Consider the following 15,937-nt stretch of genomic DNA (forward strand, 5'->3'; position numbering starts at 1 on the left):
AATGACACAATAACGTTTTTTTCACTCATGGTTAGTGTTTATTATCAATCAACTGTGTTTACTCTTTTTTTAATCATAAAGGCAACAGAAACTACCCAAATGACCCTGATCAAAAGTTGACATACCCTGGTGATTTTGGCCTGATAACATGCACACAAGTTGACACAAAGGGGTTTGAATGGCTATTAAAGTTAACCATCCTTACCTGTGATCTGTTTGCATGTAATTACTGTGTGTGTATAAAAGGTCAATGAGTTTCTGGACTCCTGACAGACCCTTGCATCTTTCATCCAGTGATGCACTGATGTTTCTGGATTCTGTGTCACGGGGAAAGCAAAAGAATTGTCAAAGGATCTGCAGGAAAAGGTAGTTGAACTGTATAAAACAGGAAAGGGATATAAAAAGATATCCAAGGAATTGAGAATGCCATTCAGCAGTTTTCAAAGTGGAAAATGAGGGGTTCTGTTAAAACCAAACCACAGTCAGGTAGAGAAACTAAAATGTCAGCCACGCCAGGAAAATTGTTTTGGGATGCAAAGAAAAACCCACAAATAACTTAAGGTGAAATACAGGACTGAAAATATGTGGTGTGGCCGTTTCAATATGCACAATAATGAGGCACTTGAAGAAAGATGGGCTGCATGGTCAAGTCGCTAGAAGAAAGCTCTTACTACGCAAATGCCACAAAGTATCCCGCTTACAATACGCCAAACAGCACAGAGACAAACCTCAAACCTTCTGGCACAAAGTCATTTGGAGTGATGAGACCAAAATTTGAGCTTTTTGGCCACAACCATAAACGCTACATTTGGACATTTGGAGAGGAGTCAACAAAGATGAAAGGTACAGAGGTGGATCGCTGATGTTTTGGGGATGTGTGCACTACAAAGGCACAGGAAATGTGGTCAAAATTGTTGGCAAGGTGAATGCAATATGTTATCAAAAAATACTGGAGGAACATTTGCATTCATCAGCCAGAAAGCTGCGCATGGGACGTACTTGGACATTCCAACATGACAATGATCCAAAACACAAGGCCAAGTCGACCTGGGCTACATTGGGTAGAGCAGAATAAAGTGAAGGTTCTGGAGTGGCGATCTCAGTCTCCTGACCTCAATATCAATGAGCCACTCTGGGGAGATCTCGAATGTGGCGTTCATGCAAGACAGCCCACAAATTTACAGGAACTGGAGGCTTTTTGCCAAGAGGAATGGGCAGCTTTACCATCTGAGAAGATAAAGAGCCTCATCCACAAATACCACAAAAGACTTCAAGCTGTCATTTCTTTTAAAGGGGGCAATACACGGTATTAAGACCTGGGGTATGTAAACTTTTGATTAGGATCATTTGAGTAGTTTCTGTTGTCATTATGATTTATAAAGAATAAACACAGTTGATTGATAATAAATGGCTTCAGCCACACACTAACCACGAGAGAAAGAAAAGTTTTTGTGTTATTCACATTCTCTGACAAATGGCCAAGAAATCATAAATTCTGCCAGGGTGTGTAAACTTAGAGCACAACTGTAACTTATATTTAGAATGATGTGCCCCTGGAGAGATTTTCATCTTCCCTACACCCAACACCAACATTTTCTAGTCCGGCAGGGGTTAAGAAAATGAAGGGGCTGTCAAGCTTTTATCAAGAGAGTTTGTCTATGCTTACACTTTCATCCTGGCTGTGCCATTCATAGAAGCCGTACTGCATCTTTTATGAATGTCAGATCATCTCTGAATGGGGGACAGGCAAGTGAGTGATAGCTAAACCCCTTTCATTCCAACATCATGTGTCATTCAGTCATTCATAGAAACTGAGGTATGGCTTCTATGAATGGTGGATCTGCCAGGAAATGCAGGTATAGTTATGCTGTTTTGATGAGAGCTACTGACAGTTTTCTTAGTTGTTATAACCCTTACCGCATCAGAAAATGGGGGAGAGTGTTAGGAAAGATGAAAATTTCTTCTAAATCAAGAAGAAACAGCACAGGGGACACGTCATACTAAATAAGTCCTGTCCCTTGTGCTGCTTTTTATGTTTGTCATTTAGGCTAAACTTAAGCCTCATACACACGATAGGACTTTGTACAAACTTTCCCTTGGATTTTTGTACAAAGGGCGTCGGCCCTGAACTTGTATTGCATACACACGGCAGGACTTTTTCAGCCAACTTTCACTAAATCATGTGATTTTTCTGCTCTTTACTGCCACCTTTGGTCAACTTCTGTATTGTTGTCTGATCTTTTGCATTGGTTCTGAGCATGCCTGTTTGTACTTTGTACAAAAGTCCTATGGTTTTCTGTACACACAATCAGACTTTGCTCCATCGGACTTTTGTTGCCAGAAAGTTTGTCCGTTCGCATAGCCAACAAAAGTCCGATGAAAACCAAAAAAGTTTGTCCGATGGAGCGTACACATGGTCGGATGTTGCTCCAAAACAGCTAATTTGTTGTCAAAAAGTCTGATCGTGTGTATGGGCCTTTAGGCTTACATATTTTTTTAAGAGTGACACTGTCTTTTTAAGTGGCATGATATATTGAATGCTTCATAAAGCGCTGAAAGAATTCACATACATAATAACTTTTTAAAATGCAATAATATTCCACAGGTTACGTAAATAAAATAGAATTCCAATAATTATTTTAGTTTTATGGTAGGTTACTAACCTAAAAAAAACTGTCATTAAAACAACTTCAAAACATAGTAAAAATGATTCTATGTAAATCGAATTCTTTATAAATAAGGTTAACAGTGTAAAACTCTACTCTGTAACTGCTTCAAAAACTGTGTATTTGAAAACAGCTAAACTCATCAATACACACATTTCTATAGTATAAATGATCAGAAAAGGTACACCAAAATTCCCATTTCCTAATCATACATTCAGGGACACAGGGTGAACTAATTCTGATACACTGAGATATGCTGCTGAATTTAGGAGATTGGACACTGGCAAACAAAGCTGAAATACAGCCCAGTGTATCCCCTCCTACTCCCACCATGTTCCGTTTTCTTGCTAGCATCCTCAGAGAGAAGCAAAGCATTTCTTTGAATTCCATACTTTTTACCAAGATACTTTTTCTCTTAACAAGCTTCTTCTGTTGTTGCAGAGCTAGAAGGGGCTCATATTGCAGCATTATAGATTGCTAATCCTTGGCATAGCTACGGAGACCATACCCAGGCTCCACTTTGTGGAAGAAGACGGGTGGGCTCCGCTAAGGAAATCTCTTAGCCCTTGTACACACATCGGACCGTGTTGTCAGATAATCCGACTGTGTGTGGGCTTCATCTGACTTTTTCCGTCAGAATGTCCGACCAACAAATTTTGAGAGCTGGATATAAAATTTTTCCGACAACATGATCCGATCGAACTTTGCCCGATCGTTTGTAGAGAATTCCGATCGGACAAAGTGCCACGCATGCTCAGATCAAATTCCTAGGCCAAAGCTATTGGCTACTAGCCTGAACGTAGTCCCGTTGTAACTAAATAATGTCATCACGTTACGAACGATCGGATTTTCTGACAACTTTGTCTGACCGCGTGTATGCAACACCAGTTTCGGACAAAATCCGACGGATTTTGTTGTCGGAATGTCTGACCGTGTGTACAAGGGCTTAGACATTTTGTATAGTGTGTGAGTTGCCGCAGAGTGCCTTACATGTCCAGGAACTTATTGCATCTGTCTTTTGGAACTCTGTCCCTAAAGGCTCCCTAGGGAATATGCCCAGTGGGAGGTCGATGGCTGTCTGGGTGAAGCTTGTTCCTCTTTTCTGCTTTTCTGCATTGTGGGGCCATAGAGCATCTTCAAGACCACTGCTGCTGTAAGTTTAGAGCTTTGCCCTTTGAAGAAAGCCAGGGGTGTGCTTTCTACTGTGTGTCACTTGTCACCATGACAAATCAGTCGCACTTTCATTAGTGGGAACGGAGCACTGTACCATTAAATTTGGCACCTTCCTTCTCTTTACCCTTTCCTAGTGCATGCATGTACCCTCTCACCCTTCCACTAACTTTCTCGTCTGCTGCATACCACACATGGAGGATGTTCCCTGTTCTTTTTGGTTGAGGTGGTGCATGAGCAGTCTTAATCTACTGACATAACTCGAAAACCAAAGAATACCATACAATCCTTTTTAAAATGGTACGTGCATGCTTGGGCCTGGAACAACCTCCATCAGCTGTTCCAAAAGTTACCAGCATGGGATTTTTTAGAAGCCCCCAGCCTGTTAAAACTTTTCTACAGCCTGTTTGGTAAAGCTTTTGGCCCAAGTCAGGTAAAGTATATACCCCTCCCAGACATTTTGCCCAGCAATATCTCATTGAGGAAGGGTTTCCTAAAAAGTGAGCCATCCCTGTAGATGATTCAGCCATTTTCTCAGTTTAACAAAACTCTAACTGTCCCAGCAAAGGACATTTTGGTGTTTGAAGGCCCTGGGTAGAAGGCTAGAGGCCCTGTCCAAAGCCTTATTCTCTCTCACAGGCCCTGCCCTGCAACCTGTCATTACAGTCATAGTCCCTCTGCCAGACTCTGGGTGCCTGGTCCATGAATATATCCTAGGATTTTGGGTTCCTGGGTCTATACTAACGGGTTCTTCTGCCCTCCATCAACTAGAACTTATGCCTGTGGCCGTACACTACTATTTATGGGCTAGTGAATTTAATATTCCTAATATCTAGGATGGGTTTCTGTTAACTACACATGTGGAGGACCCTTTTGATCAAATCAGTGTCCTTTAATGAGGACATTTTTTTGTTGAACCCCTGGTCAATTGTCCTTGATCATTGCTGGAGATAAAAACACCCTTTTGGCCCTGCAGAGTAAGACTAATGCCACGTACACACGATCGGAATTTTGGTCGCAAAAAGCTCTGATGGTTTTCCCCGACGGAATTACGACGAGATTTCACTCAAGCTGTCTTGCATACACACGGTCACACCAAATTCCGATCGTCAAGAACGTGGTGACGTACAACACGTATGACGGGACTAGAAAAAGTAAGTTCAATAGCCAGTAGCCAATAGCTTCCATTTCATAGTTGAATCTGAGCATGCGTGAGTTTTTGCGTTTCGGAATTGCATACACACGATCGTAATTTCCGAAACTTTTTCCATCGGAAAGATTGAGAACCTGCTCTAATCGGTCTTTTGCTGGCCGAAATTCCGACCATGTGTCCTACTTTGAGAAAGCCCCCTACTTTTGATGTTAAAGCTAGCCTTAGATGGATCAAAATGTAACCGGTATGTTTTAAAGGGGTTGTAAAGGCTCGTGTTTTTCCACTTTAATGCAGCCTATCGATTAAGGTGAAAAAAGACCTTGCAGTCACTGGCCCCCTAGCCCCCCGTCTTACCTGAGCCCCAAATTTCTGTTGGCGCGTACCCGCCGTCCCTCTATCCACGGGTTCCCGGCTCTTGATTGGATAGATTGATAGCAGCGCAGCCATTGGCTCCCGCTGCTGTCAATCAAATTCAATGACATGGGGGCGGGGCCGAGTCCTGCATTCAGCCTCTATGGACACCGAATGCTGGACTCAGGAGCGTGCCCGCAAGGTAACCCCCTCAGGAGAGTCCTTCTCCAAGGGGGTTATCTAATGCAGGGAGGAGCTGCAAAAGCCACTGAGGGACCCCAGAAATGGATGTTCGGGGCCACTCAAAAAACGAGTTGCACAGTGGAGGTAAGTATGACATGTTTGTTATTTAAAAAAATTTAAAAACGATCCTTTAGTATCACTTTAAAGCAGTTGCTCTACTGATTGAACGCTCATGATTGGGCTTGCCGGAAAACTTTAGTTTTGATCAGAGCTGCAGCGCTGATCAGTGTATTCTAACTGCAAAGGAGTCCAGCTGACTCCTGCACTGTCAGAATACAATTACACAATGGGGAGGATTCCTCCTCAAATGTGTGGATGGGACTGGCTGAGCAAAAAAAAACTGAGCCATGTATTGCCAAGAGTTCCTTTTGTTTCTCCAAAGTCCAGGTTTATGCCTGGGACTCAGGCTGAAGTTCTGGCCTGCCAAATCTTCAAAACCCACAAACAAGTCATCCTTATTATGAGGTGCTGTCCCAAGTTTTCACAATGGGGGGGGGGGCGTGCGCAATCTGTTGGACTTTGCGACCACCTGGTGGCAGGAGATTTTAGACGTTTGGGTTAATTTGTGCAGACATTTGGGTTTATTCCTGCAGACGTTTGGGTACATTCCAACATTCCTGCAAAGATTAACGGGCCTCCACACTGCTGTGAGACAGCTCCTTTCTCTTGTGGTTATAGCAATTATTCCAGAAGACAAAAGATTCTAGGGTTTCTACTCATCTACTACTTTTCATACTTCCCAAGGTGGCATTCTTAACATACTGGATCTAAAGGTTCTAAACACCTTTTGGATACGAAAATTCTGTATGGAATCTTTAAAGCAGAATTGAATTTCTGCTGTCACAAATTGCGAGCAGGCATTCTCTTTATTGCAGAAGAGATATGCAATATCCGCAATATCCCTTCTGCAAAAAAATACACATACCTGCCTGCTTGCTATCGTCCCTGGCATGTAAACTTAGCTGCACATGCCCAGCTCAGTTTACTTTACCAACACAGTCCCTGTGTGGTAGGACGACTGACTCCTGTGCATGCACGGCCGAAGATCAACACCCAGTAGAAGATGCCAGCGCTGGCCAGGGAGAGTATTATTGAAGCGAAAGATAAGTTTAGTTCCGCAGAAAATTTCTGGCCTCTGTGAACATCAATGCCTACTTGCAGATCCCCATATTTCTGCTTTTTGCAGTAGGCACCCAGCATTACCCGTTTGTTGCCTTTCTCTTTGGTATATTCACTTTACCTCAGGTCTTCCCCAATGTGCTTAAGCTCTGTGCTTGCTCTGCTTCACTCTCGAGGCATTCTGATAGTGGGATACCCAGGTGACCTCCTACTGAGGGAACTGTGGACACTGACTCTGTCAGTCACTCTTCAACAAACTGTTCAAACTCTGCAGAATTTCAGGTGGATTCTGAAGCTCTTGAATCCGACGTAGTTGACATTGGAACTGACTTATTGCTTGGAGGATCTAGACCTTCTTTTGGATACTTAGTTTTTAAGATTTTCTTTTCTCAGGAAAAGCTTCAAACTCTTTTCTTCAATGATCAGATGCTACAGTCCAGGAGCCAACATCCCTCCACTTTTGCATGAGGTTTCTGTCCTTAAAGGTGGCCTTTTTTCAAATCTTTTCCAAATGCCCAAACTTACTGCAGACCATTGTACCTCAACATTATGGCTGTATGGGACAAGGAGGCTCAGTCTCTGAACCATTGCATGTAGCTGACCCTGAAATAGAGGCTTGCCCTGGCCTGGTCGGGAGTGGGGCTCTGTAGTTGGGTAAAAACCCTTCTGCTCCTCGGTTTGAAAGGTTTTCATGACAGATGCCAGCCTGGACACACTAGCAGTGCAGTTTGGTAATCCCTTCAACACCGGACTTCACGACTGCATTCAGTCAGAATAATGCCTTGGCAGTCGCTTACATCAACCATCAAGGAGGAACCAGAAGTTTCACAGCTCAACAAGCCACTAATCAGATTATAGCTTAAGAGGAAGATTTTGTTCTAGCCCTGTCTGTTGTGCACATCTTAGATATAGAAAATTGGTAGGCAGACTTATAGTCATTTAATGATCACTGTCATAGTTGGAGGATGCAAAATGTGGTCATCCTGGCTTCCAAAAACAAACACAGCAAGTTTGTCACCAGGTCCAAGGATCCTTTAGCCTTTGCAGTGGATGCTCTAGGTACTATGTGGGATCAGTTCAACCTGATGCATGCCTTCCTACTCTCAAACAACTTTCTCGCCTTTTCTCGTTAACAACAAAACACCTTTCTCGCCTGCTCCACAGAATCAAGATGGAGGGCATTCTGGTGAGTCTTATTCCATCAGACTGGCCCAGGCAGATGTGGTGCTTAAATCACATTAGATTTCTGACAGGCTCTCCAAGGGCCCTCCCTGACTATCCATATCTTCTGTCCCAATGAACAGTTTACTAGCTTGCTACTCAATGTCACGCTTTAACTGCCTGACTGTTAAAGCCCAGGTCCGAAAGTATGGAAACCTACCTGATTCGGTTCTCTATACATTTTTGCCAGCTAAGAAATTGACTGCTCAGAAAAAGTCTACTACCACACCTGGAAAGCCCTTTTCTCAAGTTAATTCCATCCCAGATCTCCAGTCTAGTCTGGATAAACATTTTATTTGGATTTCATCAAGGATCAAATCTCAGCCCTGGTGTTTCTTTTTCAAATACCACTTGGCTCTCCTTTGTACAGGGTGTTGCTTACATTATTATCCCTGTACATTCCCCATTGACACAATAGTATCTTAACCTGGTTCTGTCGGTTCTTCAAAAAAAAACACCCTTTAAACTTCTCAGAGATATTCCTCTGTCTGCTCTTACTTACAAGGTTGCTCTGTCCATTGCCATAACCTTTGCAAGGTGAGTTCCTGAGTTAATGACCTTAACCTGTAAAAAAAAACCTTTTTCTACACAGGGGCAAGGTTGTCTTGAGGTTAAGGGTCTCTTTTTTCCAAAGTGGTTTCTTACTTTCACCTTTGTGCTACCATTTCTCTGCCCCGCTCCATGACATTGCACTGTTTGAATCGAACTCTCAGCTACAGTTTCTTTAGCCAGTCTGACTTTTTTGTCATTCCCAAAGGTCCATGTAGGGGACAGCAATCTTCTTGTTTTACTTTCTACAGGTGGATTTGGCAGCTCATCTTATAGTCTTTGTTATAGACTATATATTCTCTGTCAAGTGCAGTCGACATTTTCAGCATCAGGCATCTGTTTCCCAGATTTGCTAGGTTACCAGTTAGTCTCCTGTTTGCATATTTGTTTAGATTTACCCAGTGGATGTTCATGCCTCTGGCTTTGGTTGTATGAATCTTCAAGCAGCAGGCATGTACTGGCCATCGGGACCACTGGGAATTTCCTGGTGGGCCGATGGCTCAGTGGGGCATTTTGTGATAGACAGCTTATCAAAGTAATGTCTACATGGCTCATGCAGCTATTAATTTGAGCACCGCTGTACTGCCCAGGGCTGGCCCAGGTGTCAATTTGAGAGGGGCCGCAATTCAGGGGTGTACTGGGCCGGGATGGTGGGAGCATGCAGGGAGCTTCAGTGTTTAGGGCGGCTTCTCTGCTGCTACTGTAGTTTCAGGCTTCTTATTGTTGCCGGCCAGCCCACCACCTGTAGCACAGGACCGACAGGCTTTTGGAGCACTTCCTTTGGCTTTGCCGCTGTGATAAGCGACTGCTAGGTCACACTGGTGGGTGGGGATAGAAGTCCTCCAACGGCTGCTGGGTGACAGCCAGCTCGATGCAGCTGCCGTAGAAGAGGGGATCCACACAATGCTCCATCCAGCATGCCTGAACAAGCTTGTGACACACACTTCTCTCTTCTCGGGAAGATTAAACAAGCAGCCGACAGTTATATTAAAGCTGCTGACTGTGAACCCCCCCCCCCCCCTGGACCATTCAAGTGAGTGAGCTGAGCACTGTCACTGAGCAGACCCTGACCCCTCTCTCTGCCCCCCCCCCCCCCGTCACCTCCTCTCTCTGCCCACTCTCTCTCTCTGCCCCCCCCCTCTCTTCCTGCTTTCTCTCTGGCAGCAGGTGACAAGTGATGCGCTTCATCTGGGTTGCAGGTGATGGTGTCAAGTGACATGCTGCATAGGGTTACAGGTGAAAGTGACAAGTGACACGCTACATCTGGTGGCAGTCGATGGTGGCAAGTGACATGCTTCATCTGGTGGCAAGCAACGGTGGCAAGTGACACGCTTCATCTGGTGGCAAGCAATGGTGGCAAGTGACACACTTCATCTGGTGGAATGCAACATTGCCAAGTAATACGCAGCATCTGGTGGCAGGTGATGGTGGCAAGTGACTTGGTGCATCTGGTGGCAGTCGATGGTTGCAAGTGACACGCTGCATCTGGTGGCAGGTGACGGTGGCAAGTGACACGCATCTGGTGGCCAGTGACAGTGGCAAGTGACACGTTGCATCTGGTGGCAGGTGACGGTGGCAAGTGGTATGCATCTGGTGGCAGTCTACAGTGACAAGTGACACACTGCATCTGGTGGCAGGTGATGGTTACAAGAGACATGCTGCATCTGATAGCAGGCGATGGTGGCAAGTGACATGCTGCATCTGGTGGCAGGTGACAGTGGCAAGTGACATGCTGCATCTGGTGGCAGGTGACAGTAGCAAGTGTTATGCATCTGGTGGCAGCCTACAGTGGCAAGTGACACACTGCATCTGGTGGCAGGTGACGGTGGCAAGAGACATGCTGCATCTGGTAGCAGGTGATGGTGGCAAGGGACACGCTGCATCTAGTGGCAGGTGACAGTGCCAAGTGACACGCTGCATCTGGTGGCAGGTGACAGTGGCAAGTGACACGCTGCATCTGGTGACAGGTGGCAGTTGGAAGTGACATGCTGCATCTGGTGGCAGGCGACAAAGGCAAATGACATGCTGCATCTGGTCGCAGGCAATGGTGACACGCTGCATCTGGCGGCAAGTGACAAACTGTATCTGGTGGCAGGAGACAGCGGCAAGTGACACGTGGCAAGAGACATGCTGCATCTGGTGGCAGGCGATGGTGGCAAGTGACATGCTGCATCTGGTAGCAAATGACAAGCTCAGGGTTGCCTCTGCATTATGGTGAGTTGAACTATTTCATTATATATTACAATGTAGTAATAGAAATGATGTGATTTGATCATCCTGAAACTACGGTGTCGGGATGATTTCAGTGCTAGCACTAGCCATTCACCCAACAAGTTACCCCCACCACTGAATTTGCCGTCAACCATGAGACTACATTCACCCCCCGGTCCTTGGCAAAATTGTCCCTGAATGGCAGTTTGGAAATGTGGTCACCCTATTGGGGGGCACAATGTCAATTTCCCACCGGCCCGCTCTGATGCCCCATCCAAAGGCCGCACCGCTTCCTTTAGATCCATCCCATAGTTATAGTTTATATATAGGTATAGTTTATATGCCGTTTTTGTGTGTGTTTGCAAAATGAAAGTTGGCCGGTCTGGATGAAGTCCAGGGCCAAATTTTTGTCCCAGTCCAGCCCTGTCAAACAGCCCTGTAGGCGCTATTGAACCTCCTCTGTTAACCTGTTGTTACTCGTGCGACTGTTAGCATTTTGTTTGCTGTTTTTGACCACCTCAAAGCTTGAACGTCCTAATGTTACTTCATGCTGTGTCACTTGGGTTACTTCTCTCTATTCTTATAATCCACTCCTACTTTTGCTTTAGCACCAAACTGTAGCACAATGGTAGTGGTAGGGATTAGTTTGGGCTGTCTTACAGCTTTGTTTGCAAGCGTCCAATCTCCTGAAGGCAGCAGTACAACTAAAATATGAGGAATACCGAATGTACTCCAAGAAGAGGTTTTTATGGTAAGTCAAAAATCCTGTTATTTAGCACATTGCAATAAATGGTCTGCTTGATCTGATGCTATAATATTTCATAAATATATACTTTCATTTCTATGAGCTTTATTTTTAAAAATATGCTTTTTGTTTAGATAAAGACTGGGAAGATATCAGAAAGATGCCAGAATATCCTACTCTTCAGAAAGATTTCAGGAGAACAACGTAAGACCAGCCACCAGAACCGAGCCACCCACAGCCACGTTGATTTAAAATGTGACAGCAACACAACCACCACAGTCCCCTTAAAAAAGGAATCAGTCACACTGCCCATGTAAAACATATGTTTTATTAAATACAATGTGAGAAAACATATAAAGCCCTAACCCCTAAAAGCAATTAAAAATTCTGTGTAACTAAAAAAAGAAGCCCTCTGAAATGTAAATACTAAGTAAAATTGGTGTATAAATCAACAAGCACATGCAAATAAGTATATTTCTATCACAGATGTAATAACACTTTACATTGATTGTACTTGTAAACCCCAAAAGCTGTTTTGCAGGGGGACCTATCTTTGAAGAACATGGGTTGTACAAATGTTACACAAATATATGTAAAAGTAGTACCAATATTGTTCACAAGGATAAACAAGCCAAAATAATGAAAGCGTGTTCAGTAACCACCAACTGTATATAATAAATACAACTATGAGCATTCTAACCAATATTCAGCAACGGTTCCCATAAACTATATACCAGACATAATTGGGAACCAATATATTGTATGTCTATACAGTAATACTAAAACAAAGGAAAAGTATCAAAATAAATAAGATCCTGTGGAGTTCATACGCATATATTGCTAAAATGTGGTATTGAGGGCAGCCACACCAAAATGGCAAATATATAGAAAGAGAGGTAGCACTCCCAACAGGTCAGAAATATACTGCAAGTAAATAACATTTTTTTAGACTTTCTAAGTTCCAAATGTGATCCTATTTTAACAAATCATAATCTTTGACAGATAAATAGTATTAGTGATGTTAAGGGCTCATTTACACATGCTCTTCAGAGGGCGTTTCACAGTAGTGAGGAGGCGATTTACCTCTAAAAACAGACCATTGCGCTGCAACCGCATGCAATGCAGTAGTAGCACGGCCCCGTTCAGGCGAACAAGAGGCACAAAAGCAAATACAATCTTTGCCCACCGACAATGCAAAGCATTGTGACCACACAAGTGAACACCCCCATTTGCTGCCTTTGCAGCTCAAGGGGGATTAATTGGGCCATGATAAAAACGTAGCTCAGGCACGTATTTTTACCTTACCCCAAAAACTAAACATAGCCTAAAAATCCCAAAGGTGATCCTATTTTGGAGCCCTGTACAGACTGCAGATGAGAAACAATAATTTAAACATTGCAGGTCAGAAAGATGAATCCTGTATAAGGGTAAGGACGTGAGTCTTGATTTTTGGATTCTCAAAAGAAAAGGTATCCAAGGTGATATCTATATGACAACGTTGTTAAAATACAGAAAACCAGTGAATATCTACTGAAATGTCAGAGAAATTAATAAATATATATCCAAAGGTGCTAATAGTAAAAATATGCAATTGCCTATCTATATGCATCTATAATACAATAATATTAAGTACTAAAGCTTTTAATATTTGCTTCATTATCATCTGTACATTGATTGTTGTCCTCAACAGTTCTAATGTGGCCTGATGCAGATTTTTTCTGCTTATTTCAGGCCGCTGTTTCATTCAATTCTGATGTGCCTGAGCAATCCCCGCTTTTATGTAGAGCAGTGTTTACATGCATAAGCCTGCTAATAAAAGCAACACAATTGAATGGTGGACTGGCGCCCCACCAGTCAGAAAGCCTCTTACACCATTATGCAGTACAAATTATTCATCCAAACAGGCAGATCAATACTACTGCAGTCAATTTGCTTTGTAGTAACTGCAAAATATGCAGAGTTGAAAATGATGTTATCACTATTCTTCTAACTGACAATATTCTTATACAAATAGTGCTATGTTTTGGCTGTTTTCTGTGGCTGAACTATTGCATCCATAGTCATAAAGTATTCTGAATGTAATATGCAGGATGCACAACAGAACTGCAGATTGATTATGTTTGCATGTCTTAAGGGCAAATGCTATGTGTAGACTACTTATAGCAAACGGTACACCACTTTGTTTCTGCTTATAATGTTTTACAGATATGCTAACAGCAGCCTGATAAAGTATATGGAGAAGCACAAGGTCAAACCTGACAGTAAGGTTTTTCTTTTGGTAAGTGAATGATGCAGGAGAAAACAACTCAAATGTTTTGTTATAAAATTGTACCCTATATAACATCATTTGGTAAAGCAATTGAAAGAAGTATGATTTTCAATGGTCCGTGAACTATGTCACCATTCAGATTTTCAGTGAAAAGTAAATTTGAATTGGCTGTTATTGAAGGTTATTTATTTATTTTTTGGATAGAGACTTCTGTTTTGAGTCTTTTGAAAGAGACAGACTTGTACTTTGAAGTTTGCCTAATGGTATAGTTTAGACTCAAAAATATTTTCTTGGAAACAGTGCACAAATAGAATAGCAATTATAAAAAAATCAGTTGTAACCTTAATCCAAAATTATGGACCCCAATCCAATGATTTAGAAGCCATTTCCTTAATCCAAAACTATGGCCCCCAATCCAGTGGTTTAGGAGCCATTACCCTGATTTAATACTATGGTCCCCAATCCAGTGGTTTAGGAGCCATTGCCCTAATCCAATAATATAGTACTTAATCCTGTGGTTTAGGAGCCATTACCTTAATTTAATACGATGGTCCCCAATCCAATGGTTTAGGAGCCATTACCTTCATTTAATACTGTGGTCCCCAATCCAGTGGTTTAAGATCCATTGCCTTAATTTAATACTGTGGCCCCCAATCCAGTGGTTTAGGAGCCAGTGCCTTAATTTAATACTATGGTCCCCAATTCAATGGTTTAGGAGTCATTGCTTTAATTTAATACTGTGGTCCCCAATACAGTGGTTTAGAAGCCATTGCCTTAATTTAATACTGTGGTCCCCAATCCAGTGGTTTAAGAGCCATTGCCTTAATTTAATACTGTGGTCCCCAATCCAGTGGTTTAGTAGCCATTGCCTTAATCCAATACTATGGTCCCCAATCCAGTGGTTTAGGAGCCATTGATTTATTAGTCCATCCTCTCTGTTTTCTGTTTGTTGTTACAACACCCTTAGCACTTACAATATAAACAATTTAATTGACAGGATAGCATATGTCCTTCATTTTATTAAATATTTAGAAGTATTACTGTTTAATTATATCATATATTTGTTTTTTTTACATTCTTTGACTCACTATCATGTTATCCTTGAGTTTGGCACACTAACTCTAGATCTCTAATCCAGATTTATATGTCCTAAAAGATGATATAGCTATGTAACTATATATTCATTCAATAAATACGTTACTCACACAAACGCTTGTGCAATTGGCAACATACCTAGTCAAACAAATTTTTCACAAACTTTGAAACATTATATAGATTTACATTTCTGTAGAAATATTTGTTGTTTTGTTGTGTTGAGATAATAATGGTTGTTCTGTGCATATTTAGCTTGACAGGTAACAGTATATTCACTGAGAGCAGCTCTGTGCTTCAGTTTCATTAGATTGCTGTGTCAGAACCATTAAGCCTCGGCATGGTTTACATTGTCATGCAGAATGTGCTTACATACACATGTTCTAAAACTAAGTGCACTAATGTCTAAGATTCTTTATCCATTTACTCTACGTTTCCCAGAAATCATACACTTTTCCAATAATCATATAGTAAGTACTGCTAAAGAGGAAATTAGAAGTATATTTTATACCTTAGTTAATTATTCAGCTCCACATTTGGAGCTTTGAATATAACTAATAAATCATTGATCCACAAAAACATTGCAGATTGGAATATCTCAGATTTTATTTTGAAAGTAAAGCTAAGCATGCTTCATATTTATGCATGACTTGTGATGTCTGTCCTCAGGGCTGCACCAAGGTAGGATGTGTTTAAATCACAAAAACATGCACAAAAAGGTACACTAAAGTATTGGCAGATTCTGAACAAATAGTAACAGCACCTTAATGCAAGCCCTCATTCACCTTTGTATCAATTGAGACATATCATTAGAAAAACCTTTAGAGAATAATGGTGCCTGTCTAGTGTAGAACCTGTGTAGCTTCGAAGTGGTATTAAACCCAAAAACAAAACGTTATTATATTGCAGCTTATCATTTCTTAGATGTGATGACTGCATTTGTTTTATTTTGTAGGCTTTTTTTCATCTGGTGATTCAGCCAATAAGACTGTTGTTTCAAAAGAACAAGCTTGCCAGCAGAATGTATCAGTTACAGAGATGAGACAAACCATTTAACACTAGCAGGGGTGCTAGTGTATTTATTTACATACAACTGTTTTCTGCAACTGCTTATAGTGTATTAGCTGTTGTTTGCCTTCAATTTTTAG

General features: G+C 42.1%; 1 protein-coding gene across 5 annotated transcripts in view; it reads left to right on the top strand.

Annotated features, from left to right (window-relative positions):
* CDK19 (cyclin dependent kinase 19) overlaps positions 1–15,937 on the top strand; it is a 310,045-nt gene that overhangs the window by 240,832 nt on the left and 53,276 nt on the right. For all 5 annotated transcript variants that reach the window (XM_077487115.1, XM_077487116.1, XM_077487112.1 and 2 more), the window contains 2 exons: positions 11,563–11,632; positions 13,634–13,706. In XM_077487115.1, coding sequence (XP_077343241.1) covers positions 11,563–11,632; positions 13,634–13,706 — 143 coding nt within the window. The remainder of the gene's footprint in view (positions 1–11,562; positions 11,633–13,633; positions 13,707–15,937) is intronic.

This window comes from Lithobates pipiens, unplaced genomic scaffold, assembly GCF_037356315.1.
Source record: "Lithobates pipiens isolate NorthernLeopardFrog02 unplaced genomic scaffold, aLitPip1_a1.2 Scaffold_18, whole genome shotgun sequence".
Lineage (NCBI taxonomy): Eukaryota > Metazoa > Chordata > Amphibia > Anura > Ranidae > Lithobates > Lithobates pipiens.